The 27,691-nt window shown below is 40.3% G+C and overlaps 1 protein-coding gene across 2 annotated transcripts in view; it reads left to right on the top strand.

Annotated features, from left to right (window-relative positions):
- Window positions 1-27,621, top strand: part of LOC145411593 (uncharacterized) — a 56,616-nt gene extending 28,995 nt beyond the window's left edge. Inside the window, exons 5-8 of one of the 2 annotated variants that reach the window (XR_013899443.1) lie at window positions 3,354-3,527; window positions 7,919-8,267; window positions 15,276-15,365; window positions 27,578-27,621. Coding sequence is in view for 1 of the 2 variants with exons in the window: in XM_080281604.1 (XP_080137730.1) it covers window positions 3,354-3,527; window positions 7,919-8,228 (484 nt within the window). In the remaining variant the exon portion in view is untranslated. Of the gene's footprint in view, window positions 1-3,353; window positions 3,528-7,918; window positions 8,268-15,275; window positions 16,575-27,577 lie in introns of those variants that run through there. The other variant, XM_080281604.1, reaches the window with a different exon arrangement.
- Window positions 27,622-27,691: the final 70 nt, after the last annotated feature.

Genomic DNA, 27,691 nt, shown 5'->3' with positions numbered 1-27,691 from the left:
GACTGAATAGGGAGGCTGTCAGAGATCGAGCAGCATGGAGGGCTGCCATTAGGTGACCAAAGTCGATACATGCAAACTTGGAGCCTTTATAAATTATATGAAGCCAAGTTTTACCTACTATATCTATTGAATCCTTCTCTTGTTGCTTTGTTCCAGTATTATAATATCCATCTCTTTTACCCTGTATACTTATTGCCATATGATTTCACATTCCTAAGACAGGGGCCAAATACTTTTCTTTTGTGGACATCCCACCCTAGCAGACATGGCCCACAATATCCAGTGATTTGTTTACCATCATTGTGGATCTTTTTGCTTTACCATTGAATGGTCTGACTACTTACCCCTACATCTACTGCACTAGAAGTCCACTGCCAGACTCAGGCAGCCACTCAGTCCATTACATCTCATGTTATACCCAGCGGACCAAATGTGCTAATCCAGAAAATAACTCCTACCCACACCTTGTGGAGTATAGCACATCCAGTTAACTGAATCAGTACCCAGCCCAGTGTTACTTTCACAGATCATGGTTTTTATCTTTCCAGTGTTTATTCCTTCTCTCCTTATTGGCAGATTTTCAACATGCAGGGAATGTTCGGCTATTGTCACTTAACCCCAGGGATAGCCTGGGGATAGAAATCAGAAATCTGTGTGAAATCTTGTACCTTTGAAAGTTTCAAGATTCTCAACATGGATGTAGATTCTCTAAATTTGTGGATGAAGTCGTTGCCTAAAAGTTAGTACAGTAATCCTTCCACTTTCCGATGTAATAGAGCCAAAAGCATGTCCGGAAAGTGGGCCGCAGCCTCCTGGACTTGTACTTATGGACCCTAACCTACCCTGACCCAGAAAAACACCTATACGACTCCCTACTGAACATGCATAGCACCTATTTAAGACTCAAATCACACCAATAAGGGACATAAACGACTGAAATAAATGCAAAAGAACCAGAGAATGATGTTTTAGAGGCGAGTTTATACAGTACAATATTAAACATTCTGGGTACTTACAACAAGTCCCTGGCTCCTGGACTGGTACTTATGGACCCTAACCCAGCCTAACTTTGAAAGCCACCTAAATAACTCCCTACCGGACATGCATAGCACATATTTAAACCTATTTAAGACCCTATTCACACCAATAATGGACATAAAGCATGAAATAAATGAAAAGGAACCAAAAATGAGGAATTAGAAGTGGCTGTACCTCAGCCAGGGTACTTACAGCTGCCTTCTCTGGCTTTGGCAGTGGTGAAAATGCTCTTGAAGCACATACAGTAATCCAGTGTTGTGCTGCACTTACAGTAATTCTTTACACTGTGAGTTATAATTGTTTAACTGCTCATTGTTAATTGCACCACACCAGTTTCAACCGCCAGTTTCAACCAGCAGTGTGCACACCACAGTTAATCCTTTGCACTCTAAATTCTAATTTCTTAACACTGCACAACACTGTAAATTCCCGGGTGGTCTAGTGGCGAGGTATTGCAGTTTATTCACAAAAAACGAGCACATGTGGCTTCCATTACGATAAGCATCTGCTCTCGATCGGAGTTAGGCTGTGACTGTTGATGATGGGGTAACAGAGTTGCCAGATCGCAATGGCCATATTACCAAACTCCTCAATTTTCATTACCAAATTTAACTTTTCATTACCAAGTTCATGAAGCTAGCATTTATTCTTCACTAATTATATATACAAGTGGAAATTCATGTAATCACTCTTCTTATAATTAACAGCATGTTGATTATTTTCACGCTATATAGGTTAGCAGATTAATCAGAGAGAGCAAACAATCCACCATCTCCATCCTGTGTATCCTCACACATGTGAAAAATCTGTTTGGTATTGCATTATTCTGATTCCTTACCAAACGAATTTTTCATTACCAAATTGGCCCACATTTGGTAATGGATAATACCAAATGGCAACCCTGACAGGGGAGGGAGAAGGGGGGAGGAAGGAAGGGGTGAAGGGGCCGTGGTGTAACAGCTGTTCGTCGCCGCGCGACAATTTCAAATTTCAGGTTGGAAAAAATTCAGATTTGGGGGGGATTTTTTTTCTTTTTTTGGCCATTTTTGGGTTCCAAAGGTCCAGGCCCACAATGTCCGGTAAGTGGGGCGTCTGGAAAGTGCGCGTCCGGAAAGTACAGGGATTACTGTAATTACACGACTTTACCAAGCATGTTACAACACTGAACTCTCACCGTCACAGGAGTATAGCCAAGGACATATATTAACCTTATAAATTGCGATCTTTACTTCACACTGCCCTTTGCTGGCCAACTCTCCTGAGATCAGAGATGCTTTGTGAGTTTTTATGCTCAAGATGATTATCTTCGAAATGATGCATCAAGGAGAAAAAAGTAGGAGATGCTTGACTGTATTGTACCTCCAAGATCATTGGTTCAGCGATGGTTACTTAGCAGACAGGTAACAGCAACACCCATAAACCAACATCATTGTGACATCAGTGTAGATAATAGGTGGTTGGTTAGCTGGACCATGATAGAGAACCAGCATTCTTTTTTTTCATGTACCTGTACATGACTGGTTAACTCTGGAGCAGTTTATCGTGGTGTCTGAGTTGGTAGAGAGGTGTACTGCAGTCCCAATGGACCTAAATTTGAATCCCAACTGGGGCAAGGAACAGTTTAAGAATTTGAATTACGTTCAAGCAGACTTTATTGGCTTGCCTTAAGACCTGCCGACATGTCATAAAACCCCCAGTAAATACGAGTACACCAGTCCTGTATGAGACAGCTGTAGTATGTATTGAGTATAGATGGTGGGTGTTAATACCCAAGTGGTGACATGTACAGTAGGGGTGTGTGGCATGTAGGAGGACTGTGGGCTTCAGGGAATGAGCTGTAAAGACTATGCCCTGAGAGAGAGAGAGACACACACACACACACACACACACACACACACACACACACACACACGTGTGTGTGTGTATGTCTTTGCTTCTTCCTTCAGCCTTCAGAGCATTCAAATGTATTTTGTCCAGGAATCTCAGATGATGAGATCTTGTTTATTGCCTTTCGTTTTTACTGTAAATGGTGGCTAATTTATTAATATATCCAATATTTATTAATGAGTGTTTATTTATTGTATTTATACATTTTTGCTAGCTCTCAGCCTTTGATTCCTTCTTACTGCTTAAAAGAATTACTGAAGAGTGCATTTGGTACTGACTTGCATAAAATTATCATGGAGAGAAGTGGTGTAATAGTTTCATTAGTCATGAACACATGTAGGCATTAGTTACTGCACTCAGTCTCACAGACCAGATTTATGTCATTGAAACTTAACATTTGGTAAGTGACTGCATCCTGTACACCACAGTACACCGAGATCCAAGACCCCGGGTCGCAGAAGCACTGCTGGGCGGAAGAGCACTGCTGGCCGCAAGAGCTTGATGCCTGATTGGCCAGAAAAAGAGAAGGACGAGGTGCTGAGCTTCTTCGACAATATCAACCCCAAACAAACAGAGCAAGCCCGCATTGCCTTAGCATGCAAGTAAGTTGACAGAGAGGAATATGGATCTTTTTTTATGTTCCTCTTTTATTTTGCTCCCTTACATTTCTTTTGCTTTATATCTTGTTATTTTTTGGGTGGTGGCAACCATCATCCACTCACTTGATGTAGGGCTGCATACTTCTTCCTTCACCTTTATCATTCTTTTACTGTGTGCCCTCCTCTCTTCCTGTTTCTTCTATCTTTCTTGCCACTTTTTATTACTTTTCTTTCTTCTTCAGGTGGCTTTACATTAAATAACAAGGCTAATGATTTCTTGTAAGCCAGGAAACCATTTACAGCGCTGGGTGGTAACCGTATAATCAGTCCACATGGGAACTATAACCAATCCACACATGTTCCCTATGTGTCAGCAAGAGGGTTGGGGGAGGGTTAGTCCCCCTCTCCATAAAACAACAAACTCAAAGACAAATGACCACCCTGTACAGGATTATGGTGCCTAGCAATAGATAAGATTGAAGATATTTTTTGTGAGTGTTCCTTCTTTCTTGTACATCTGTTTTCATCTTTGCTGAAGTCTTTATGATTATTAAGTGGGTCATATTGGCTGCATCTGTCCTGGGAAAGATGACTCTTATGGTGCCATTAGTTATGTTGTGTAATGTGTGAATATGCCATGTAAATATAAATCTCAATGTGTTGGTAATGGTGCTCATTGTTTATCCTTTTTGTGCATATGTAAGTGTAACCAGCATTGTTATAGTATTATAGTTATATGAATTGGTTGTTAAATATCACCTGAAACATTCTTTTTAAAAGTAGTTGATCCTGTGAGTGAAAGTAATTGACTTCTCAGTTAACATGGCCCTCTGTTCCATAGCTGTATTGAATATGCAGTGCAGGATATAACAGTCATAAAGCTTTTGAGTGCACATTTGATTTTTATTTTTTTTTTATGTGTCCCATTCTGAGCATAGGCTTCTCCAAAGGCCCAGTAGTCCTGCATACCATACACCTCAACATGTCTGATGTTGCAGCTTGGAATTGTTGATGTGTGTTGTTGATAGAAAGCATGAGAAGTACCCTGAGATAGTTTAGCCTTGTGGAGATGGAGAATCAGCGATTGACTACAGTATACTCTTTTAGTTCCAACTTGGCCTACAATTGCCCGCACTTCATCTTTAGTGCTGAGCTGTAACAATAAAGTAACACTAGAATATGTTGCTAGTCACGAAAGATGTAGAGCTGTAATGTTGGCTTTTTCTGCCACTGAACAATATGAAATAAACTACGATCGGACAAAAATCTGGGCCAGGTTAGTGTGGAAAGAGTATAGGAGAGAGTAAAGTAATGAGATGGAAGGGGAGAGAGGTTGGATAAGGCCGAGGATGAAATGGAGGGATGGGGTGGAGAGGTAAATATGAACCTTAGACCAGGTATTGGATTTAACAGACACAACAGAGGCCAAAAGACTTCCCTTGGCTATAACCAACAATGTTAAATGGGGCGCAGTGGGATGCCATATGTGTGTTTCCTACCTTTTTACTCCAACCTGGCCTGAAATTGCCATCTCATCATGATTATTGAGTTGCAATAACGGACTGTACTGTAATAATACAGCACTGTACTGTACTAGTCATGAAGAATTGCTGTGACAGTGATTTGAAGTAAGCTGCAATTGGGCAAAATTATGGGCCAAGGTAGTATAAAATGGGTGTGGTTATCATTTTTAACACTAGAATATGCTATTGTACTCATTTATTTTAAACTTGCGCATGAAATCCAACCTCAGGAGAGGGGTTGGAATCATTGGATGTAACAGGCTATTGGCTTTATCGGATCAGGTTCCTGCCCTGTTAGTCCATTATAGTGAAGGTCTGCCATATAAAATATATGAGGCCCCGAGTGCAAGAGTATACCTGTGCACCATTTTTTAAAAGTGGCAGAAATCGCATTTAAAGTTTTTACAACTTTGAAGAATGATACTGCAAACACTATTATACCTAGGATAATGGCGTTTACATCATTTTAAAGCTGATTGTCTTTGAGAGAGGTGAAGTTAGTGAATGTACAGTGAGGTTGGATGGTGAGGAATTGGAAAATGTGAGTACATTTAAGTACTTGGGTAGTGTGATGAGTAAGGATGGAGGTTTGGAGGGTGAAGTGCTTGAAAGGGTACAGTAGGGAAGAAAGGTTGCTGGTTCTTTGAAAGCAGTGATTAGAAACAGGGAAGTGAGCATGGAAGTGAAAAAGTTACTACATGACAGTATTGTGATACCAACTCTAACGTACGGAAGTGAAGCTTGGACACTGTTGGAAGGACACAAGTCAAGAGTGAGAGCAGTGGAAATGAGTTATTTAAGAGGAGCCTGTGGAGTCACGTGGAGAGACAGGCTGACAAATGAAGATATAAAGGAGCATTGTGGTGTGGATGTGGATGTGATAGGAAGCGTTATGAGGAACACACTGAGGTGGTTTGGCCATGTAGAGAGGATGGAGGGTGAAAGACTGATGAAGAGAGTGTATGTTAGTGAGGTGGAGGGGGGAAGAGGGAGGGGGAGGCCAAGGATGAGGTGGAGGGATGGGGTGGAGAGGTATATGAGAGAGGGGGTTGTGAGTTGGGAGCAGGGCAGTGAAATGGCGGGGGACAGGGCGACTTGGAGGCGATTTGTTTGTGGCCACCCCAAACGGGATTGAGGCGTCTGGCAATAGATAGATAGATTGATAGTCTCTACTTTATCCAAAAACTTTTTAGTAAAGGTACTATTGTTTTTACTAAAAAAGAAAAAAAATTGACATATTAGCATACCAAGCTGCTACTTTTATGCATAAACTAGTACCACAGGCCAATAGCTAGTGAGTTCCTTTATGTTGTAAGATGAAGTTGAATGTCTGTGGAGTGGTTGGTTATGAATTTGCTTGGTTATTGTCATAAAAGTAAGTTTTATAAATTTTTCAAAAAAATTATCTACAAAACCATTTTTTTTCACTTAGTCCTCATTGTTCTGTTATTTATGTGAACAGTAGACACTGTACAGCTGTTAAATGATATAACAAACAAAATAACACCATAATGATGTTTTACATTAATAATCTTATTAATGAATACAGTGGTTGCGCCTGATAAAGGGTGGCGATGTAAACCCAATGTTATTTCTGTGGGTTTTCACCCTTATGTCTTGGGTCATACATAACATCCACCAGGTCCACATGAAAGTACATACTTTGAGGGGCTGGGGGATAGCATTATCTCAATTTTCGACAAGGTGGTGCATGGTTATACTCTTGCACGCAGGGCCTCATATACAGGCCTACCCTGATATCCAGCAGTATTGCATACCAGTGCGAGTGTTCAGTCAGTGAGTATGTCAGATATTGAAGCAATTTTCCCTTAAGATACTGAAGAAAAGCCCGAAATGCATCCCAGACCCAAAGCCAAACTCTCATATACTCTACCTTACTCAATCAGTAGAGACACACATACATCATAGGTAGTATTATTATCCTCATAAACTATACAGTTGCCAAAAAATGAGACATCAAACATCACATGTGGGAAGGTAAGGAGATGGGATGTGCAGTATTGAGATGCTTCAGGGCAACTGACATCCAGGCAGGCAGCTGGCAGCACGCCAAGTGGGAATGGGGAGGGTGGGGGGACGAGGAGGGAGACAAGCAGGGGTGGGGGAGGGCAGAGGGATTGGAGGGAGACAAGCTGGGGTGGGGGAGGGCAGAGGGATTGGAGGGAGATAAGCTGGGGTGGGGGAGGACAGGGAGGGAAACAAGAAAGCCAAACTGTCCTGGTACCCCCCCTCCCATCTCACTCACTCACTCACGTGTGCACACACACACACACACACACACACACACACACACACACACACACACACACACACACACACACACACACACACACACACACACACACACACACACACACACAAGACAAGCAGGGGTGGGGAGGGTGGAGGGATGGGGAGGGAGACAACCAGGGCTGGGGGAGGGAGACATGCCTGGCAGTGCAGAGCGTGGCAGGGGATGTAAGAGGGACCAAGGGGGGGAGGAAGAGAGGGGATGGAGGGAGGAATGGGAGAGCCTTGTGCATCACCACATACGCATTCAGACGCACACATTTCAAACCTAGGGAGAGGTCGAATGTTCTGACTAGCAAATCGACGGCCAGTCGGATAGTGAGAACGTTCCCCCATTTCTCGTGCATTGGTTTAGTGGATCGTCAGTTAGTGATGCGCCGGATCTTGGTGTATACCTGGTTATCTGGAGTAGGCTATAAGTTCAGAACTGTAAGATTTACCAAGCTTGTAAGCAATGTGTGATATTATTATATTTCATTATCAGTACCTGTATTTTTTTCTAAAATTTACAAATTTTATTACCTTTGAGTGGTTACAGAGAAGATCTTATTTAATTTTCAGATTTGCATCAATGAAATATGACCGAGAATTGCCGTCGAAGTTGTTATATCAGTGGGTTCAGAAGAAGGGCCGTGTTGTGCACACACCAGCTCCTGGCACCAGCTATGACCTTCCTGTAGCACAGAGGAAAGATGGAGCTGTATCTCTCTTCAGAAGTCTAAATCCAGATCACACAGAAGCCAGTCGGGTTGCCTTTACTTGCAAGTTTTTCCAGACACAGTATGGAGTAGCACTGCAGTCAAAGCAGCTGTATGATATGCTCGATGACAAAGGCAAAAAGGCCAAGGTTGCTGGATCAAGAAGGCGGTAGAGTTTTCATGCTGAGTGGTGAAGGGAGTGTCAGAAACAGGTGAGTCATAGTCGTAACTTTTTTTTTTTTTTCCTTCATCATCCAATCCTACGTTGCCCCATGAGGAGCGTAGGGTAACAGTAATGTCAGTAATTGCATCTGTAAATGGGTATTGGCAAGACAAAACTTACAAAGCAGCAAAATAACATACAATACTAGAAAGCCATCTTAATACAGTACAGGTTATCCCTTAATTCACGCGAACTTTTTGCACATGATTTCGGTTATCCACGAATTTTTTGTACAAAAATTAAAACAAAATTATAGTATTCAAATAAGTAATTTCAATATACAAGAGAAATAAATAAAATATAAAAAATGCCTACCTGCTGCCCGTGTGCACACATATATGTATGTATGTGTGTGTGTGTGTGTGTGTGTGTGTGGGAGGTCGGTCTACCACGCACCACACAGTCAGTTTGAATCAGACGGTCGAACCATGCATGAAATGCAAATCGTTATTTGTGGCTTATTTTTCTGCCTTCCAGTAATTGCTTGCTTGCCTTGTCTGTCAACATGGGGCATAAGCGTAGTGCTAGTGATGCATGTGGTAACACACCAACACTCACTTGTAAAGTGATGTTGCTGACAGAGAAAGTTAAAGTGTTGGACAAACTTCAGGGAGGAATGTCGGCGACAATTCTCCGTCAGGACGATTCCCCGTCATTTATTTACATACCAGTTTATTTAGCAAGTACAGTACACTAGTTTTTTACTTATATGAGTTATAAAATCCCCCTGAAAATTAGTTATTAAAGTATTAATTAATCAATAATAAGTATATTAATAGAATGACGGGGAATTGTCCATGTTTTGACGGTGAATTGACTTGATGGTGAATTGTCTCAGAACCGTATGTTTGGGGTGAGTCAACTGTTCATACAATAAAGAAGGAGAACAGCATACGGGAGACAGTGAGGGCCAGTGCACCAGACTGTGCAGAAGTGTCTCCACCTACGCCTGTGAATTGTCTTGTAACCGCATGTTTGGGGTGAATGAGTCAACTGTTCATACAATAAAGAAGGCAGAATGTAGCATACGGGAGGCAGTGAGGGCTAGTGCACCAGGCTGCTGAAGTGTCTCCACCTACGCCTGTGCTTGTCAGGTTTCAGTTAAATTTCTTACATTTTTGTTGTTTTTAATACTTTATGCTAGTTTATAAGGTGTATGTAGTGCATAAACAGTATTATTCAGATGTAATATATGTATAGACATGCATAATTATGTGCACACAAGGGCAGAACATATACGCGAATTTACCACATACGCGAAGGGTCTGGGAAACTAACCCTTGTGTGAATTAAGGGCTTACCCTGTATTATCTTGTGAATATGATCCTGTACATTGCAGTGTAATGTAAGCCAGAGGTTATACTTGTGCAAGATAAAACTGCTTGATATATGAGGAAATCCATTATTCATGTACTTGATGTATTGCTTTCTACAGATGACTGCATATAGTGATCAGCCAAATAACTTGCTGGATGTTAGAAAACTATATGTTTCACATGGTTAATGTTACCTTTAGAACTTTTTCTTTGGGCTAGGGGAGAAAAGTGTTTTCTCTGTATTCCCTAATGCACAGACTAAAAGGGGAGAATTGGTTGTTGAGTACCTGAAACCCCATTACCATAAGAAAAATAAACTCAAGTAAAATAAAGATCATTCAGATGGATTCAGCTGTGGGTTCTGTACGTGCCCAGGGTCCAGTAAAACTAAAGTAGGCAGATTGTATGGTTGTGTAGGATGCAAAAGATGTAAATGAAGATTGTTCAAGAGCACAAGTAGTTAAGGTATTTGTTAAAGTTAAGTAAATGGCTTTTTGACATACAGAGATGAGGGGAAGGAGGTTGGATGAAGAGGAGGGGGCAACATGAGATAAAGTAGGAATGAGTACAAGTGCAGAGAGTAGAGGGAGATAGTTTGTTGATGAATAATGAATGGTGGAGAGAAATGATTGAGTGTAAAACTATGGAATGTATTGGAAGGCACTTGGATGTGAAAGTTAAGATGGTGAAAGTTGCTCTGATTATTGCATATATTCCTTGCACCAGCAGGTGGAGTTAGAAGGACGGGTTTTGAAATCCTGTATATTGAATAGCTACTAAATGATGTGGAATTGTTTGGTGTGTTACAGAGGACCTGCATGGAAGAGTTGACAGGCTGTTAGTGATAAAGTTGATTGTTTTGGAGTGTTGAGGATGGATGCAAGGAAGGATTCTAAAGAATGGAGGAGGGAATATATGGAGTGTGAATAATGTGAGAAAGAGTTAGTAAAATGTATGAGAAGGTTAGTGGAGAGAGAAAGAAGAAAAGGGTGATTTTGGAAAAAAAAAGGAAAAGAAAAGAAAGTAATTTATCCCAAAATTAGGAAGCTATCATGGAAAGGGGTTAAGAAATGTAGGATTGAGTATTAGAAAAAAGAAAAAGAAAAAAAAGAAAAAAGTAACAGATACTGTAGTTGTAGCCCCAGGTTCTTCTGAACATGAATCTAACAAACTGCGGGCTGTCATTACTCCCCTCTTGCAATCTGCATCCCACTTTCACGGGGTAGGGAGTGAGTTGAGGGGTGTTTATATAATTGGGGAGCAGCGCCTTCCTTTTATATTCGTGCCATGGTATGAAGGTGCCTTTATTCAGCACCATGAAAATATGAAGTTGAATTGAAATACAAATAAAAGAAAACTAAGGAGCAGGTGATGAGAATATTTTGAAAAACTTGACTATAAATGATTGTGTGAGAGGAATGGTGATAAACATAATTAAATACACATGTGCACAAAGAAGTAATGTGGTGACTGATAATAGAACAGTTACTATCTATCTATCTATACACCTAGGCTGCTTCCCCCAAGGAAAGGGAGGTTGCTGAGACAGGACGACACACTCCCCATTTGCTCATCCATTCAAACACATTCATTCGCATCTTAGTCCCAAAGGGGAGAACGGACAGATCCGCACCGCACCACACTGCACAAGGGTCAACTGCGCAATGCAATCAGTGACATCCGCAGCAGGGCCCGACAGCAGAGCTGGTTTACCCCTGCCACATCATAGCAGACTCATCCCCTTACCCGCACCTGACCTGAAATAGCTGATCAGACCAAATGCGGGAGAATATCCCCTTAGGGCTGCGTCATCACTTATTCATTCACAATTTCTCTCCACCCATTTCTGTCACGCACAGCCACTCTTCCTTGCTCAACAGACATTCCTCTCGCATCCAGCGCTCTCTTCACACTGTCCATCCATCCTATTCGTGGTCTTCCTCTCAGCCTTACACCTCTCACATCAGATCTAGTTATCTTTTTCACCAATCGCTCATTATCCATTCTCTCCATATGCCCAAACCATCGCAACACCCTCTGCTCAACTCTACCAGCCATCTCCCAAACAACTCCAGTTCTCCTTCGCACTTCATCATTCCGCACTCGATCCATACGCGTCACTCCACACATACTCCTCAGACACCTCATCTCCATTACATTCAAACTTTTCCTCTCTGCTACACCCATATTCCATGTTTCAGCCCCATACAATGCAGTCGGTACCACAACACCCTCATACAGCCTTCTCTTTACATCCATTCTAAGCGAACGACATCTAAACACTTTTTTCATTCCTCCCAGCACCTTTCCTACTTCATTTATTCTGCACTTCACTTCTGCATCTATTCTTCCATCCACAGCAACATGTGACCCTAGATATTTAAAACACTCTACCTCCTCAAGCAACTCGCCATTCAAAACTATATTCATCCCCCTACCATCTACCAACCTCATACACTTCATCACTTTACTCTTATTCTCATTTACTTTCAATTTCCTCCTTTCACACACCCTTCCAAACTCCTCTACCAACTGTCTCAATCTCTCCTCTGAATCAGCCACCAGTGCAGTATCATCTGCAAACAGCAGCTGCTTCAGTTTCCACTCTCCATCATCAACATTCACCAGACTCAGACCTCCACCTAAAACTCTTGCATTCACCTCCCTTACAACACCATCCATGTAAATATTAAACAACCAAGGCGACATCACACATCCCTGTCGCAGCCCCACTCTCACAGGAAACCAATCACTCACAGCATTTCCCACTCTTACACACGCTCTACTATTTACATAAAAACATTTCACCCCTTTTAATAACCTACCATCAAGTCCATACAATCTTAAAACAGTCTACAAAGCCTCCCTATCAGTTCTATCATACGCTTTCTCTAAATCCATGAATGCCCAAAACACATCCTTGCCTTTCGCTAAATACTTTTCACACACTTGTCTCACCGGAAACACCTGATCCACGCATCCCCTCCCTCTCCTAAAGCCACACTGCTCATCACCAATCACTCCCTCTGTACCCTCTCTAACTCTCATAATTAACACTCTACCATACACCTTACCTACAACACTCAACAGACTTATACCCCTAAAGCTAGTACATTCATACTTATCACCCTTGCCTTTATACAATGGGACCACACAAGCACTTGCCCAGTCAACTGGCACCATACCTTTCACAAAGCACACATTCAACAATCTTACTAACCAGTCAACAATCATCACTCCACCACCCTTCAGGCATTCCACAGCACATCCATCCATACCTGCAGCTTTCCCTGTTATCATCTCCTTTACTGCCTTCTCCACTTCCTCCTTCGTGATCAAAGAATCATTCAACTCTCCCAACACATTTATTCCTTGCACCCTTCCATCCGCCACAAGCTCAGCCACCCTTTCCTCCTGTACATTTAACAATCTTTCAAAATACTCTGCCCATCTCTTCCTTACTGCGTCCATCTCAGTTAACATCCTTCCATCCTCTGCTTTTACTCGTTCTTCCTTCCCAGACTCTCTCTTTCGCACCCTTTTCACCTCCTTCCAAAACATTTTCTTATTCTGTTGAAAATTCTCTGTCAGGCGCCTACCCCACCTCTCATCTGCTGCCACTTTAGCATCACGCTGCAAAGAGGTTAAGTTGGGAAGACAATAGGTGTAGCACAGTCGGTAGAGAGGAGGCCTGCAGTCCTACCGGACCCAGGTTCAAGTCCCCGCTGGGGCAGGGAATAGTTTAAGGATTTGAATCTCATAAAAACAGACTTTACTGATCTGCCAGAAGACCCACTGACATGCCGTAAAAATACCCCCCTAGTACCAATACGCCAGTCCTGTATGAGACAGCCCTAACATGTATTCAATATGGACGGTGGGTGTTAGCGCCAAAGTGGTGACATGTAGAGGTGTATGGTATGTAGGAGGACTACTGGGCCTTGGGAGCAGGCTGTGAAGCCTATGCCCAGAGTCGGACACATAAAAAAAAAAAAAGAAGAAGAAAAAAAATGGTAGAGATGATAGCATGTAACATAAAGAGGGAGGTGAAATATTTCAGGAATATAACAGGAGTGAATGAAGTTGTACCAGTGTAGATTAATGGAAAAAACTGCGATTGTGTTTGTACAAAAGTAAAAATGACCAGAGTGAATGAAGAAAATTCCATGAGGTAAGTTACTGAGAGTTGTAGAAATGTTGTATAATAGGGGAGGGGGTAAGGAAGAAATTAAAATGTCATGTAAATGACGAACGGGTTAGTGTTAAGGGTGGGAAGGGGTGTATCAATCAGATATGAGACAAGTTGCAGAGATAGCTTGTGCGAAGGTGTGCGAGGGTTTTATGGCATTGATGGATCTGGCTAAAGCACATGACATGGTGGGTATGAGGTGACTTCCCCAGTTTTTATGTATGTTTAATGTAGATTGGCTCCCCAAAACATTTCCGATGAGTAAGTGATTTTACATAGGGGAATCTGGTGGACGCTTAACTCGGCCAAAAATCTTGGTTATATGGTTACCATCCTCTATCGGATATATTTATGTGAAGCTACAGGACGTGACAGTAGTTTTTGGTGTATCAGATAGAGCCAGGATTCCTGGAGCTTGAATGATGAGTGAATGGAAGCGTGGCCATGGGATTGGGCAATATTGGGCTGTCTGGATGTTTCTAATCTTCACCCTGCCCTAGGATGGGAAAGGAGGTCTGGATGATGATGATGATGATAATTTAGGTGGAAGACTTGAATGCTGTAGAGCCTTTAAAATGATGGTGAAGCATATGTAAGAGTATGGTAGGTTGGTGTCTGGGTAAGTGGTTCTCAAGTATTAGGGTTGGAGTGAGAGATGGGTATGTGATGCCTTTGTTATTGTTCAGCTTATAAATATGGATAGGGTTATGAGAGATTAAAGTTTGAGGTGTGGAGAGAGGGATGTGGATGATAACAAGTGGTGAAGAGTGACTGTTCTTACATTGGATGTATGCTAATGATTTATGTTATGACTATCAAAGCATCATTATAATCCTGTTTCCCCCACTCTTATAGTAGGACAGTCTAAACCACCTTCTTGGAGGCTGAGAAGTACAGGAAGTCCGTTTTCATATTGCCATTTTCTGTATTGTATTATGCAGTTAAGTCCATAGTTAACAGCAGCCTGTTGAAGTTTCTTTGCTGCCTATAAAACTGATTCACAAGTTTTGCATACTTTGCAGTAACACTTGTTTGAGTTTTGTTGCAGTATTTTTGAACACATTTTTGACATAAAATATGGAATTATTGTACAGTATTCTGAAAAGAGGCAGCCACTGTTGCTCAGGCTACTTCTTAGCTTCCAAAAAGAGCAGTGTTGTAGAATTTTGCATCCCATATGTGCATGAGAAGTAGGATGGTGATGTCGATCATTGGTTTGTTATACTGGTAGTTTTGTCCATCGTACTGTAACTGTGGAGTTTTTCATCGGTAGAACACTATGGTTGTACTATGTCTTTTCCATTCCACTCTGTCAAGGGTAGCACCATTTTCCAGTGTTAATGCATTGTTACAGCTCAGTAATTAAGGTGGAGAAAGGGCAGTTTTAGGCCACATTCAAGTGAGCAAAGTATGGTTATATCATTTATGCTGAGATTGTAAAGTTTTTCCAGGTACAGTATTATTACATTCCCCCCCCCCTCTCTATCTCCAGATCAGCTCCCTGTATCTACACTGAAGAGAGATTTTGTGAAGCATATGTCTTGTGTAGACGTCCATTGAGCTCTTATATTCGTGATGAGTAGTAAGTGTTCATTCTGCCCTTCTATAAATACTTCCCTTATGATTCAGTGTCATATTTTTTTTATATTTTATGCAGCATAGGAGAGACCTCTTGTATTGTAGTGGAAAATGAAGGCTGTATGTAACCTTTCCAGTACAAAAAAATCTTTCCCAGGCTGAGTAAACTCATCTCGTCATAGCAGAATTAAATGAAAACTGCTTCATTGTAGGAAAGAGGTTAAGTACAGTAAAAGAATTAGTTCCATAATTCACCAAAAATTTTACGTTGGGACATTTTCCCAATTGTTTTTAATTTCCAAAGAATTTTAGGCAGTACAGTACTTAGTTTAATCGTGAAACTTTTATTAACCCCTTTAGTCCAGTGTTGTATTTTTTAGTTAATTCTTGTTATATCCTAGAAGTTTCATTCAGCTTAGGAAGGACTCTTAGTAGTGGGGGGGTTAGTAAAGGCTATAATCTGACCTCTGCAGTTGAAAAAGCCTAAATTAAATGTAGATAATATATGGTCATTTGGTGATAGCAAGAATGTAATAAGAAATTTGTCACAGTATTGAAGGTGTTAGTGCAAGATTTTTTACAAAAGCTACCCAGGTAATAGTTGTGATTGATATCAAAGTAGGAATTGTTGGAAGTGAAACACGTGGAGTTTTCTTCTCATTTGTATGGTAGTAAGTCTCAATTATGAAGTGTACTAGAAGACTATGGTCTAGTAATGAGAATATTATGTTTATACAAGCTTTTCTCTCAGCCTCATGACTCGAGTTACCTCTTTTTAAAATCATTGGTATTATTATCATTTATTTTTAGCTTGAATTTTGCTACTTTCAAATTATTTTATTGACCACAGGGAGAGAAATCAGGTCACAGAGGGGTTAGTGGAAACTGTTTCTAACCCTGTTGCTATACGTGGCTCTTCCAAGGTTAACAAAATAACTTGGAGGTGATGAGAATAGAATAAAAAATATGGAATTCAGGGGGTTAAAATTGGACTTATGGAAATGGTACACTTGTGAAGACTTTTGTTAGTTGAGTATTGTGTTCAGATTTTGAAGAGAAAAGCTGCATAAGTTAGTGGTAGTTATTTGTTTTATATTACATAGGGCCAGTATATTAGTCCCTTATTGTTTTATTTTAGGAGTTCAGTGCAACAAGGGTGAATGTTTGAAAATGTAGTTCTAAGAAACATGCCTATACAGTAAACGATGATGATGATTATGGTCATTTATTTATTTTTTTTAATATACTTTTTTCCTGATATACTAATGATCAAGGGAATTAGACAGTCCAGTAGTCCAACTGCATGTTACCCTTAGGGATTTAAACTTGAGGGATAGTTTGGGTTTATTTAGGGGAAGCAATCAGTCTCTTGCATTAAATGTTGGAAACAGATAGCCTGTGCCCAAATCCCCTACATTCCTGATGGCACAACACCCCTGCACCCCAAAGTACAAAGTCAGCCAGAAACAATGAACATTAATAATACAGAATATTTGTGAAGTATGGACCACAGTAGAATAAGCGTTTAACCAGAGGATTTATCATTTATAGTTTATTATTTTGTTCCAGACAATTTAAATAAGTTTAGAAAAGCCCTCTCATATTGAAGCATTTATAAAATTGCCCTGAAGAGTGATGACACACACACACACACACACACACACACACACACACACACACACACACACACACACACACACACACACACAGTGTCATCAGATTGAAGGGGTTAATAAATTTTTTTATTTCAACTTGCAAGTCACACATTTGCCTTTGTTGCACCGAATATTTCATTTTTGCTTTGACATGGGTGTACTAATCAAGTACTTCCCCTTCCCCCCTCCTTTTTGTTTTAATAGCATTTATATGTTTTGACAAATATAGATTTAACTAAATGTTTTAAAATTCTGCAACACAATTTGCCGCTAAAATTATTTTATGATTTATTTATGTTCCTCATTTATCAGTGTAATCATCGTGAAGGTAAAATATTAATTATAGCTAATATATTTTAATCTTTGGATGGAATATGCTGCTGAAGTTTTCGAGAAACAATAGTTTTAGTTTTTTTTGCTGATCTTGTGTGCTTTTACTTATACGGTGCACTCACTAGTTCGCGCTTAATTGGTACCACAATCGCGATGCGAAACTAAAATTCGCAAAACTCATGCATATACTTTACATGTAATAAGTAGTAATTGGCTCTGGAGTCAGCCACCTCATTTCCGCTTAGCTGCTCATTAATGGCACGCTACTGCTACTATAAATTACTTAAAATTAATCAGACATCTATTACAGTAAAATCTCACTATAACGGACTAATTGGGGCCCAAGTCATTCCAAAAAAAGCGAAATTCCGATAAAAGTGACATCAGGACCTCCCCCTTCTAACCCGGACTTTTTCCAACATATCAGACATTAGTCAGGACTGCACCAACAGTTTTTAAACTGTTTTCACTAATATTGCAATACTGTACTGTATTATACATTCACAACAATAATCAGATGGTATATATAATAATACTGTACTGTAAATTGATAAACTTGTCTTATAATTACCTTGTTGTGGTGAACATAGCTGCTGTGGTCAGGTAGTCCAGATTGATTCTGGCTTTATGGGACCTTTCCTGATATATAAGAATTTAGTCTGGTAGCTCCTCAATTCCGATAAAAGCAAATTCTGGTCCTTTGAAGTCTGTTATATTGAGGTTTTACTGTATATTACTGAACCGTAATACTAGAGACCTTACTAATATTGACAGTTAGGCGGAACTGCTTGATGAGGCTCGAAGATGAGTTCCGAGGTTGGGAGTGGTGGTTAGTTGCCACTGGCCCCCCTCAGTGCTCCCCGCCACCACTGATGAGTCCCACACACCACACTTCCCTATACCTCAACATCAAAGCCCTCAAAATCCAGTGGGAGCTCATCAAGCTCACCAGTGTTGTCATTGTCTTGTTACTCACACCTTTACAGTACTAGTGGGTGCCCTTGCCACTCCTTGAACCCTCAGCGCTGCGGTCACTCTTTATGTAATTGTGAAACTTTTTGCACAACACATGAACTTGAGACTCAAGAGAGTACGTCCTGTGAGCGTTATATCGCAACAGTACAAAGTGTCACAGGTTATATCATCACAAACATGGCAGTGGTGGCCATGAAGAAGTGACTGAGGAGGTGCATATGCATGCAATCACTCACCTCTGAGGCTTACAAAACTCTCAGTAAAATCGCGAGACTCCTTGCTGAGGAACATTCCTTTTCCTCACGAAAATATAATTCGCAAAACTAGTGAGTGCACTGCACTGTGCAAGTATTTTTGTCTTAATTTGTTGTGGTGATCATTAAGCCTCGGCTGTCCTGATGGATTGAAATGTTTGTGTCCACTTAGTTGAAAAATCAGTAAGCAGATGAGAATTGTCATAGTTGTTCAGGAGTAGTGGTAAAAATTACAGATTTTGCCCTGAAAGTTCCAGAAGCAGGGAAAAGATGTATTTACGCATCATTTAACTGATTAATTGAAACCAAAACCTGTACTTTCCTGCTTTATAGTTGCATCATATTGTATCATTTATAGGGGCTCCAACATGCTTGCATGTGTTGGCCTTGGTCGCCTAATGGCAGCTCTCCATGCAGCTCCGTCTCTGGTGGCCTTTCTGTTCAGTCCCTTATCCCTTAGGTCACAGTGATAAGGGACTGAAAGTGTATGTGGCATGTGTTAGTAGTATAATGCTGTATGGTAGTCAGACCTTGGCAGTAAGGGAAGAGGATATTCGCATGTTCAGATGTAAAGAAATGGCAATGATTAGGTGGATGTGCAGGCATCCTTGAATGCGAGGTCTGGGAGGTTCAGGTTTACAATGGAAAATCTAAGAGGAAGGATGGGACTGGAATGAATTGGTGTTGTGATGAGGCGAGAGAAATTGAGATGGTTTAGGCATGTGGGGACTGGAATGTATTTGTGCTGTGATGAGGAAATAGATTGAGGTGATTTGGGCATGTGAAGAGGATGAGGGATGACAAATGGATGCAGAAAGTGAGAAGTGTGAACGTTGGTGGTAGGGTTGTGAGAGGGAGACCGAAAGAGACCTGGGATGAGGTCATGGAATTGGACCTCATGGATAAGAGACTGAACAGGGACACTGCCAGAGATCGAGCAGCATGGAGAGTTGGCATGAGGCAACCAAGGCCTATGCATGCAAGCGTGCTAGAGCCTTTATAAACGAAATGAAACAAAACAAAATGTATCAAGTTTGTTTGTCATGATATGTAACAGGATACTCAGGAGTACAGGTATTTCAGTTATGATACCTGATGGTGTTATGGTAGAATATACATGTACGTATGACTGCTGTACCATGCATTCACAGGTTTAATTCTCCCTGAGGTAGCTTCCCCCCCCTCCCCCTCAATAAAATGCTGCAAAGACCACAAGTTGAATATGTCCTGGTTAATGATTTGATCTTTGGTGGCCCAGTGTAGGCTCCTACAACTTTAAAGGGGTAATGTGGAATTAGCTGTTTCTGTTTTACTGTTGCTTCTCTGGTCATATTGTACCAAAAGTTTTATGTCAGGATAGTTGAAGTTTTTAATACTTGATGTAATGATAGCTATGAATTACATTTAGCACAATATTTACCTGTTTATTCACATAGCCTTGCATTGCATTTTAATATCTGGTCATAAAATGGCAGGCTTTAGTAGTCATGATTATTGCGGTTTTTGCTTAGCTCCAGCTGGTTAAGTTATTGTCAGATTATTATTCATATTGATAAGCAGTTGTGGTAGGTGGGGGTGCTCACCATCCACTCAATGTAGTGCTGCTTTGGGTGTCTGCCCTTTCCTCTCTTCCTTCCTTCCTCTTCTATCTTTCGTTCCTTCATTCTTTCCTTTTCCTTCTGTCTATGGGTGACTTTACACTCCTTCTTTTGTCCTTCTTTCCTTTACTCTTTCCTCTTCCTTCTATCTTTGGGTTACTATGCACTGAGTGAGAAGTTAAATGGTTTTCTGTACACCAGGAAACCATTTACTCTGCTGGGTGGTAGCCATATAACCAGATTATGACTCCTAGTGGTTTAGTGGGTAATTAAGGCACTCTGGTTGGATTGAGCCTATGTAGGTTTATATCCAAGAGGTGGTTGGAGTTTGTTGCTCACGTAATGCCACTCAAGGATGATTGAGGCTGGTCACTGTCATCTTAAATGTCAGGTGCAACTTGCCTAGCCCTGGACTCCTTATGCTTTTTGTGGGGCAATGTAGGAAGGATTGGATGATGGATGGATGGATGGGTAAGCAGTACATTATTATGCCTAATTACTTGTATCTTTCAGTGTATCGAGATACATATGCCACTGCTTGTCTTTGTTTGTGAACACTGTCACATTGACCAGGCTGCCTTTAGTTACACAGCTTGGCACGTGCAGTGAGCACAGTTATATGGTAAAGGCCAAGTCTGTTGATTTTTAAAGTTCTGAGTCCCTTCTCCTCACAGTAACCTCCTGCCCTGGCATGGCATGTTGATGCATTATTTGTATTCAGGCCACCTTTGTTTATTGAACTTATCATACACAGTAGGCCTATTTAAAGGTGATAGATGCATAATGGTTTTCAGAGTTATAGGTTGCCTCTCCTCTCCTCTCCCCCCATCATTACAGCATGGCATATGGATGCTGTGCCAGTAACCAGGCCATCTTTGGTTGTGTTCAACTTTCCATTTGCATAAAGCTATGTTATCCATTGATTATCAAGGTTCTGGATCATCCCCCTGCCCTCTCCTCAGGCATCATGGCTTTTGGACTTCTTGGGGCTACCTTTGATTTGAGAGGAGAAAAATTCCCCAGAGCTAGGCCTTAATAGATCACATGGCCCTGCTAGGGTGACGGGAGAATGCTACCCCTCCCAGCAAGGCCGCCACCCGGTCGGGGCGCAAACCCTCGACCTTGCGGTCTTGAGTCAAGCATTTTACCATTGAGCCTCTCTGCTCCCCGAGTAAGAGGTGAAAGATTATTGCCTCGGGCTAGAAAAGTAGTTGGTGAACTGGGCAGTATTTTAAAGGAAGTGATGTTTGATTTGGAGGTGAAATGTTCTTTGAACGAATATATGCTGCTTACAGTTCTATCCATCCATCCATCATCCAATCCTATGTTGCCCCATGGGGAGCATAGGAGAATGGGGCTAGGCAGTTGATCCTGACATTTAAGATGAGAGTGACCAACCTCACTCATCCCTGAGTGGCATTACATGAGGAATAAACCCCAACCACCCCTTGGACATAAACCTTCATTGGCTCAATCCGATTGGAGCACAATAATTGCCCACTAAACCACCAGGTGCCAAAATTTGGTTATATGGTTACCACCTAGCGTAGTAAATAGTTTCCTGGTGTACAGGAAACCATTTGGCTTGTCACTCAGTGTAGAGTCACCCATAGGCAGAAGGAAGAGGAAAGAATCAAGGAATGAAAGACAGAAGAGGGAGTGTAAAGTCACCCGTAGGCAGAAGGATGAGGAAAGAATGAAGGAAAGAAAGATAGATGATGATGGAAGGAAAGAAGGATGGAGGAGAGGACAGGGCAGACACCCACGAGCATAACTACATTGAGTGAGTTCTCTCATTTGTTATTGAATCCTGGAGTATGTCTAGCAGAGATTAGAGAACTGTATGCATCAGGCTGTAGAGTTGAGGTTCCTCAGAACTGCTGCAGGCCTAAGCAAGATGGATGATGTAAGTACATACCAGATTCATTTTGTTTCCTCTTGTTAACAGAGGCTCCAGTGTGCTTGTATGCACTGGTCATGGTCTCCTAATGGTGGCTTCTCCATGCTGCTGTCTCCATTAGCCTCACTGTTTACTCCCTTATCCTTGAAATTACGAACTGAAGTAAAGGCTATAAGAGTAAAATGTTACTGGTGAATGGATAAAAAGATACAGATTGAGATGGTAGAGTTATGATCAGTGAATGGACATACTGTAGGAAGTATGCCAAAGAACATTTGTGAAATGAGAGTAATGTCAGAAGAGAAAGATTGTACATGATATGGAAGAAGAGTGGAGCAGTATACAGTATTAGAGAGAAAGAGAAGAATGAACAACAGGGATAACTGAGAAAGTGAGAAAACCATACAAAAATAAAGTAGCTTGGAGATGGTTCTGTCATGGCTGTCTCCTGCTAGGGGGTCAAGGAGCAAGATTTAGGGAATTATGGTGGTGATGTGTTTACCCATACAATAGGCCTGTAGTTAAGGCATAGCTTACCCAAATTTATAATAGGTAAGGTCCTCCCTCCCCCATTCATCACAGTTTGTGAATATTATATTTCAGTAACTGAGTTTCCTGTGCTTGTGCAGTTTTATACACATGAAAGACCTATAATCAATGTCTACTGTATTGATTTTCAGAGCTCTGAGCTCCCTTGAAGCACGAATATATATATGGAAGAACACAGTCTCTGGAGGAGTTTATTTTTATTTTTTTATTTATTTTATTTATTTATTTTTAAAGACTAATATCCGAAATTAACCTGTGGATTGCGAGCCACAGCTCAGATTGGGTAGCATCACATTGCGAGCCACAGCCCAGGCTGTGCCAGCCGTGCATCACCGGTAACTACTCCACCCCTACGCAAACTTATGCGTGGCGTTACACAAAGACAGAGAGAGAGATATATTTTTTTTCTTTTCACCAGATGATGCCCTGGATGTTTATCTTCAAGTTTATAATAAACAAAACCTTTTTTTTTTTTCTTTTTTCACTACTCTCCTACATAAACTTACGCATGGCCCTATGCAAAGACAGATTATTTTTTATTATTTTTATTTTTTTTTTACCAGATGATGCCCTGGATGTTTATCTTCAGGTTATAATAAATAAAAACAACAACAAAAAAATCTTCATTTTTTGCACACCACACGAAAGGGTAATTACACAATCCACAGGTTAATTATGGCAATTGCAGTCCATTATGATTTGCAGCTTGATTCCCTTTGCATAGCTCTCCTTTAGAGATTGCATAGAAGAGCTGAACAAAAATACAGTAATGAAAATTATGGATCTCACTGCTTGGTATCTGTCTGTACGCTAAAACCAGTCATTGGGGTTTACTAGAGACTTCCTATAATAGTATTGGCAGTTTCTCTTACTCTTTCCCCATGATCTCCATTCATCACTTTACCTGTCTTTTACCTTGCCCTTTTGTGTCTTATGCTCTCTTTCTATTTCCCCCATAACACCTTGTAAGATCTTGTTTATATACAGTTTTTTAACTATTGAACCGAAGTATATGGCTTTCTTTTTCTCTTTGGTTTTTCAGTCCCCCCCCACACATAATACTGGCACTCAAAATTAGGATATAAAAATTCTACTCATTGAGCAGTTCAGTTTTATGGAAAGACATTATAAAAAAATTATAACAAATCCTGGCTCATGATTTATGGCACACATATATATAAAAAATGTATTTAAAAAGCACTTACAGAATATTAACATCCAAGGTGTATAAAAAAGATTTCACTCATGTACAGTCCCTATATCTCTCTACCTGTCACTTTCTTGACTAGATTCCAACACATTAAGTCTCCCACATCGTGATTTCAGTATTGAACTGTAATTTGCAATACAGCTACATTTTATGGTATAGTATATTGCTACAAATGTACAAAAATAATAATTTCTTCTCTAAGTTGCTGACTAAAGGAAATTAACTATGGTTTCTTCTGAGTGACTATAGTTTGTGTGTGTGTGTGTGTGTGTGTGTGTGTGTATATATACACCTGTAAAGAGAGAGAGAGAGAGAGAGAGAGAGCTTTCAGGTACAGTAAAGCTTTTTCTTTTCCAAGCACCTCTTGTTAACTTTGCTATTTAAAAGAATGCAAGTGAACTTTAGAGGAATGTACTAAGGTGGCATGGACACATGAAATACTAAAAATGAGAGAGAGAGAGAAAGTTATGATGGGAGAATAGGACAGCTGAGAATAAGATACATGAATAAAATGGAAGAGTGAATTCAGACAATTCAGTGGTGATGGAAATGTATGCAGGGGCAAATTTTATCTCTGCTATCATAGATGATGTCAGGAATTATGTACTGTTCTTGGTAACATAATATAGTACAGTTTTCATTTTATTTGCCATTCACTTCTTATACCCATTTCTTACAAAAAAAACAGTGGATGTAGAAAAAAAAAAATAGTGGGGAGGGGGAATAGACATGAGGAATGCTTTTGTCTGGATGGAAAATAGTTTTACAGTAGTATCAGCTTGTAACGAAAATACAGTTTTACTGTATTGTCGGCTTGTAACCAGGTCACTGTTGTATTAAAGTATTAACATCACTATATTCCATGTACAGTACTTCATTAACAACTAGAGGCAGTGTACCTGTACAAATGTATTCCTACATGGCAGCAATGAATTTCCACTGAGGTACAGCTGAAACATCAAAGGTATTGCTGTAAATGTGTGCAAATTACAAATTGGAAGCCACCGACATTAAGGAATGGTGTATTTTGTACATCTGTAAGCTTTAAAATGTAGCTGTTTGCTATTTCAGTACCATTCAGACCCTATTTCAATGTTCAAATAAATGGTATATTTTCAGAGTTACTATATTGCCTCCAATACCAGCTTTTATGCCATACCAAGTACTGTCTGCAGTAAATGTTAACCTCTTAAATCTGATGACAAATTTGGCACATTATTCTTGCTATGTATAGATGATTTTATTCAGCTTAGGGTTAAACTTTATTATTATTATTATTATTTTTTTTTTAATTTTAACCTACAAGGGTTACATATATCATTCAGACCCTTTTAACTCTACTGGTAAAAGCCTTTCCAAAGTTAAAGAAAAGTGGCTGGTTGTAGCAAGAATAAAATCAAAAGTAGGTACATCATCAGAGTGAAGGGGTTAAGATGGAACAATGAAGCAAATGTTTCTGAAGTAGCAGATGCAGGGTTTTAAGAGCTTGCAACACTGAAGATTAAAGGCAATTTTCAAGCACTATAATTTAACAAGCTGTGTATTTTTTGTCTTCATGACAACTGGCTTTTCAGAGGGGGAGGGGGGAATGGATGTATTTGTAATACCCTGCATTCCATACTCTTTTAGAATAGCTTTTGACCATGAAGTTACTCCAGTTTTGCAATGTAAATATGAGAGGAATTTTTGTGACAATTTATCAAGTCCGTTCTCTCATTACGGTCATTTTTCTGACATTTCATGTTTACCAAGGGATTAGGTACTGTAAATTTTAATCATCATTCAACAGTGACTAACAGCTCTTAGTGTTCAATAATCTGTTTAGCAGAATATAAGGAAGGAAGATTTGGATGACTTAAAACTTGTGTGCTGTATGGCTTGTATAATTCTTTTGGGCTGTACTGACAACAATAGTTTGGTAAACATGAGTTCTGTTCAGTACTGTCATGAGCAAAAGTTCACCAACCGTTCCCTGCCAGTACAGTAGGATCTCACCAATAACGCCTAATTGGTGCCAGAAAAATGCCGTTATTAGCGAAAACGTTATTTGCATGACATTAAAATACATGTATAAAGGGTTTATTGGTGCCACCACTCCAGGATTTTTATCCACTTTTCCCACCTGGAGTCTTTCTATCACTACTTTTTTTTAGCAGAAATAATAAGATTAGTTATTAAATCATCATGAGTAATATAAAACTCACCTTAACGGAGTTATGAGGTGTTTGGTATGATGATTGTTTTGAGGCTTGTGCATGGATGCTACTGCATCGTACCCCCTGACCCCCTGCTGGCCTCGTCCCCACTCCTGCCTCTCACGCCAGGGTCACCCACTTCCATCAACACTTCATCAAACCCCATAAAGTCAAAATCTTCAGAAAAGTCCCCAGTGTCATCATCTACTCAACCCTTCTCTGTTGTTCTTCCTCGGCTGGCTAGCTTTGTGAAAGAAAGTGAGTCATGAGTGACTGATGGTGGGCATTCACTTGATTGTGATACTGTTTCTGGTATTTTCTTGAAATCTGATTGACAAGTCCAACCATTAGTCATTAATTCTGATGGCTGCTCTCTCTCTGTCTCAGCAGACTTGAGTTGTGGCTGGAGTGCTGACCAGGCATGTTTAATGGTTGCCAATGTTGTATTATTCTAGGCATTGACAAAGAAATTTACGGCCTGTTGAATGTTACATTTCTTCCAGAATGCAGCAAGTCATTATGTTAGGGGTTGCAGGTATGCCAGGTAGAGCAGGTGAGTCATGTGGGGCTGTGGAGGGGGAGGCAGATTGTGAGTCAGGTAGGGCAATGGAGGTGGAGGGGACGGCAGTGGGCGAGTCAGAGGAGGATCCTCCATCTCCTTCTTGCTACTGCTCACATTTTCGGCAATTTCCTTCATCTTTTCTTGTTTGTCTGTTTCATTACTCATCTTTATATGGACATATTTGCACTATAACAACTTGGCATTCATGAAATAACCGTTATTCAAGTGAATCCAAATGTTATTATAGAAACTGGGTATCTATTCTAACTTACCGTTATTGCCTAAAACGTTATTGTCGAATTCGTTAATGGCGAGATCCTACTGTATTATTTTTAGGAACATTCTCATTCCTCGAACATAAGAACAGTATCCTTCCTCCTCATACTCTTTTGCTGTGTACTTTATACTGTAAACCTATCTACCCCATATATATATATAAATTTTTTGTATACTGTAACACCTTACATTGCCACACATGGCAGGGAAGTGTCAAAAAACTTTTGATGGCGTGTCCACCAGTACAGTGAAAACTCGATAGCAGTGGTAGTATGACAATCAAGTGCTGCATTATTTTTCCTGCTTTTTACCCTGCTATCAGTCATTATACCAGCATATATGTGGTAGTGCTGTTTGTACTGAATGTGTTCAGTTACATTCCTAATTTCATGTAGAAAAAAACAAAAACAAAATAATTTCTACTACAGTAATGTGCCTAAGTATGTTTTTGTAAGGATGCAAAATTTCCAAACATGTTTCAGTTACTGATGGCATAGTTACTCTGCACTGACAAACAGCAAAGAGGTAATGCTGCCTAAGGAAGGTTTAGTTTATACTGCTGTTTGATGTAATTCAATATGCATAAACCTTGCAATATACACCTAACACTTGTACTTTGTTCATAGTCTAGAATTGTCAAAAAATTATCATCCATATTGTCATTTACCCTGATAAATTTAGTACTAATTATATATATATATTTTTTCAGATCATAAACAGTGCAGATTATAGTGCTGGAACATTAATAACAATCACCTAAAACTCAGAAAGTTGTACCTCAAAAGCCAACCACGTAATATATGGTACTGGTCACCGATAAACT

The sequence above is a fragment of the Coenobita brevimanus genome, chromosome 90, assembly GCF_032717465.1.
Source record: "Coenobita brevimanus isolate Jiangsu-jjx chromosome 90, ASM3271746v2, whole genome shotgun sequence".
In the NCBI taxonomy this organism is placed as follows: Eukaryota; Metazoa; Arthropoda; class Malacostraca; order Decapoda; family Coenobitidae; genus Coenobita; species Coenobita brevimanus.
This window is presented reverse-complemented; position numbering and strand designations above follow the sequence as displayed.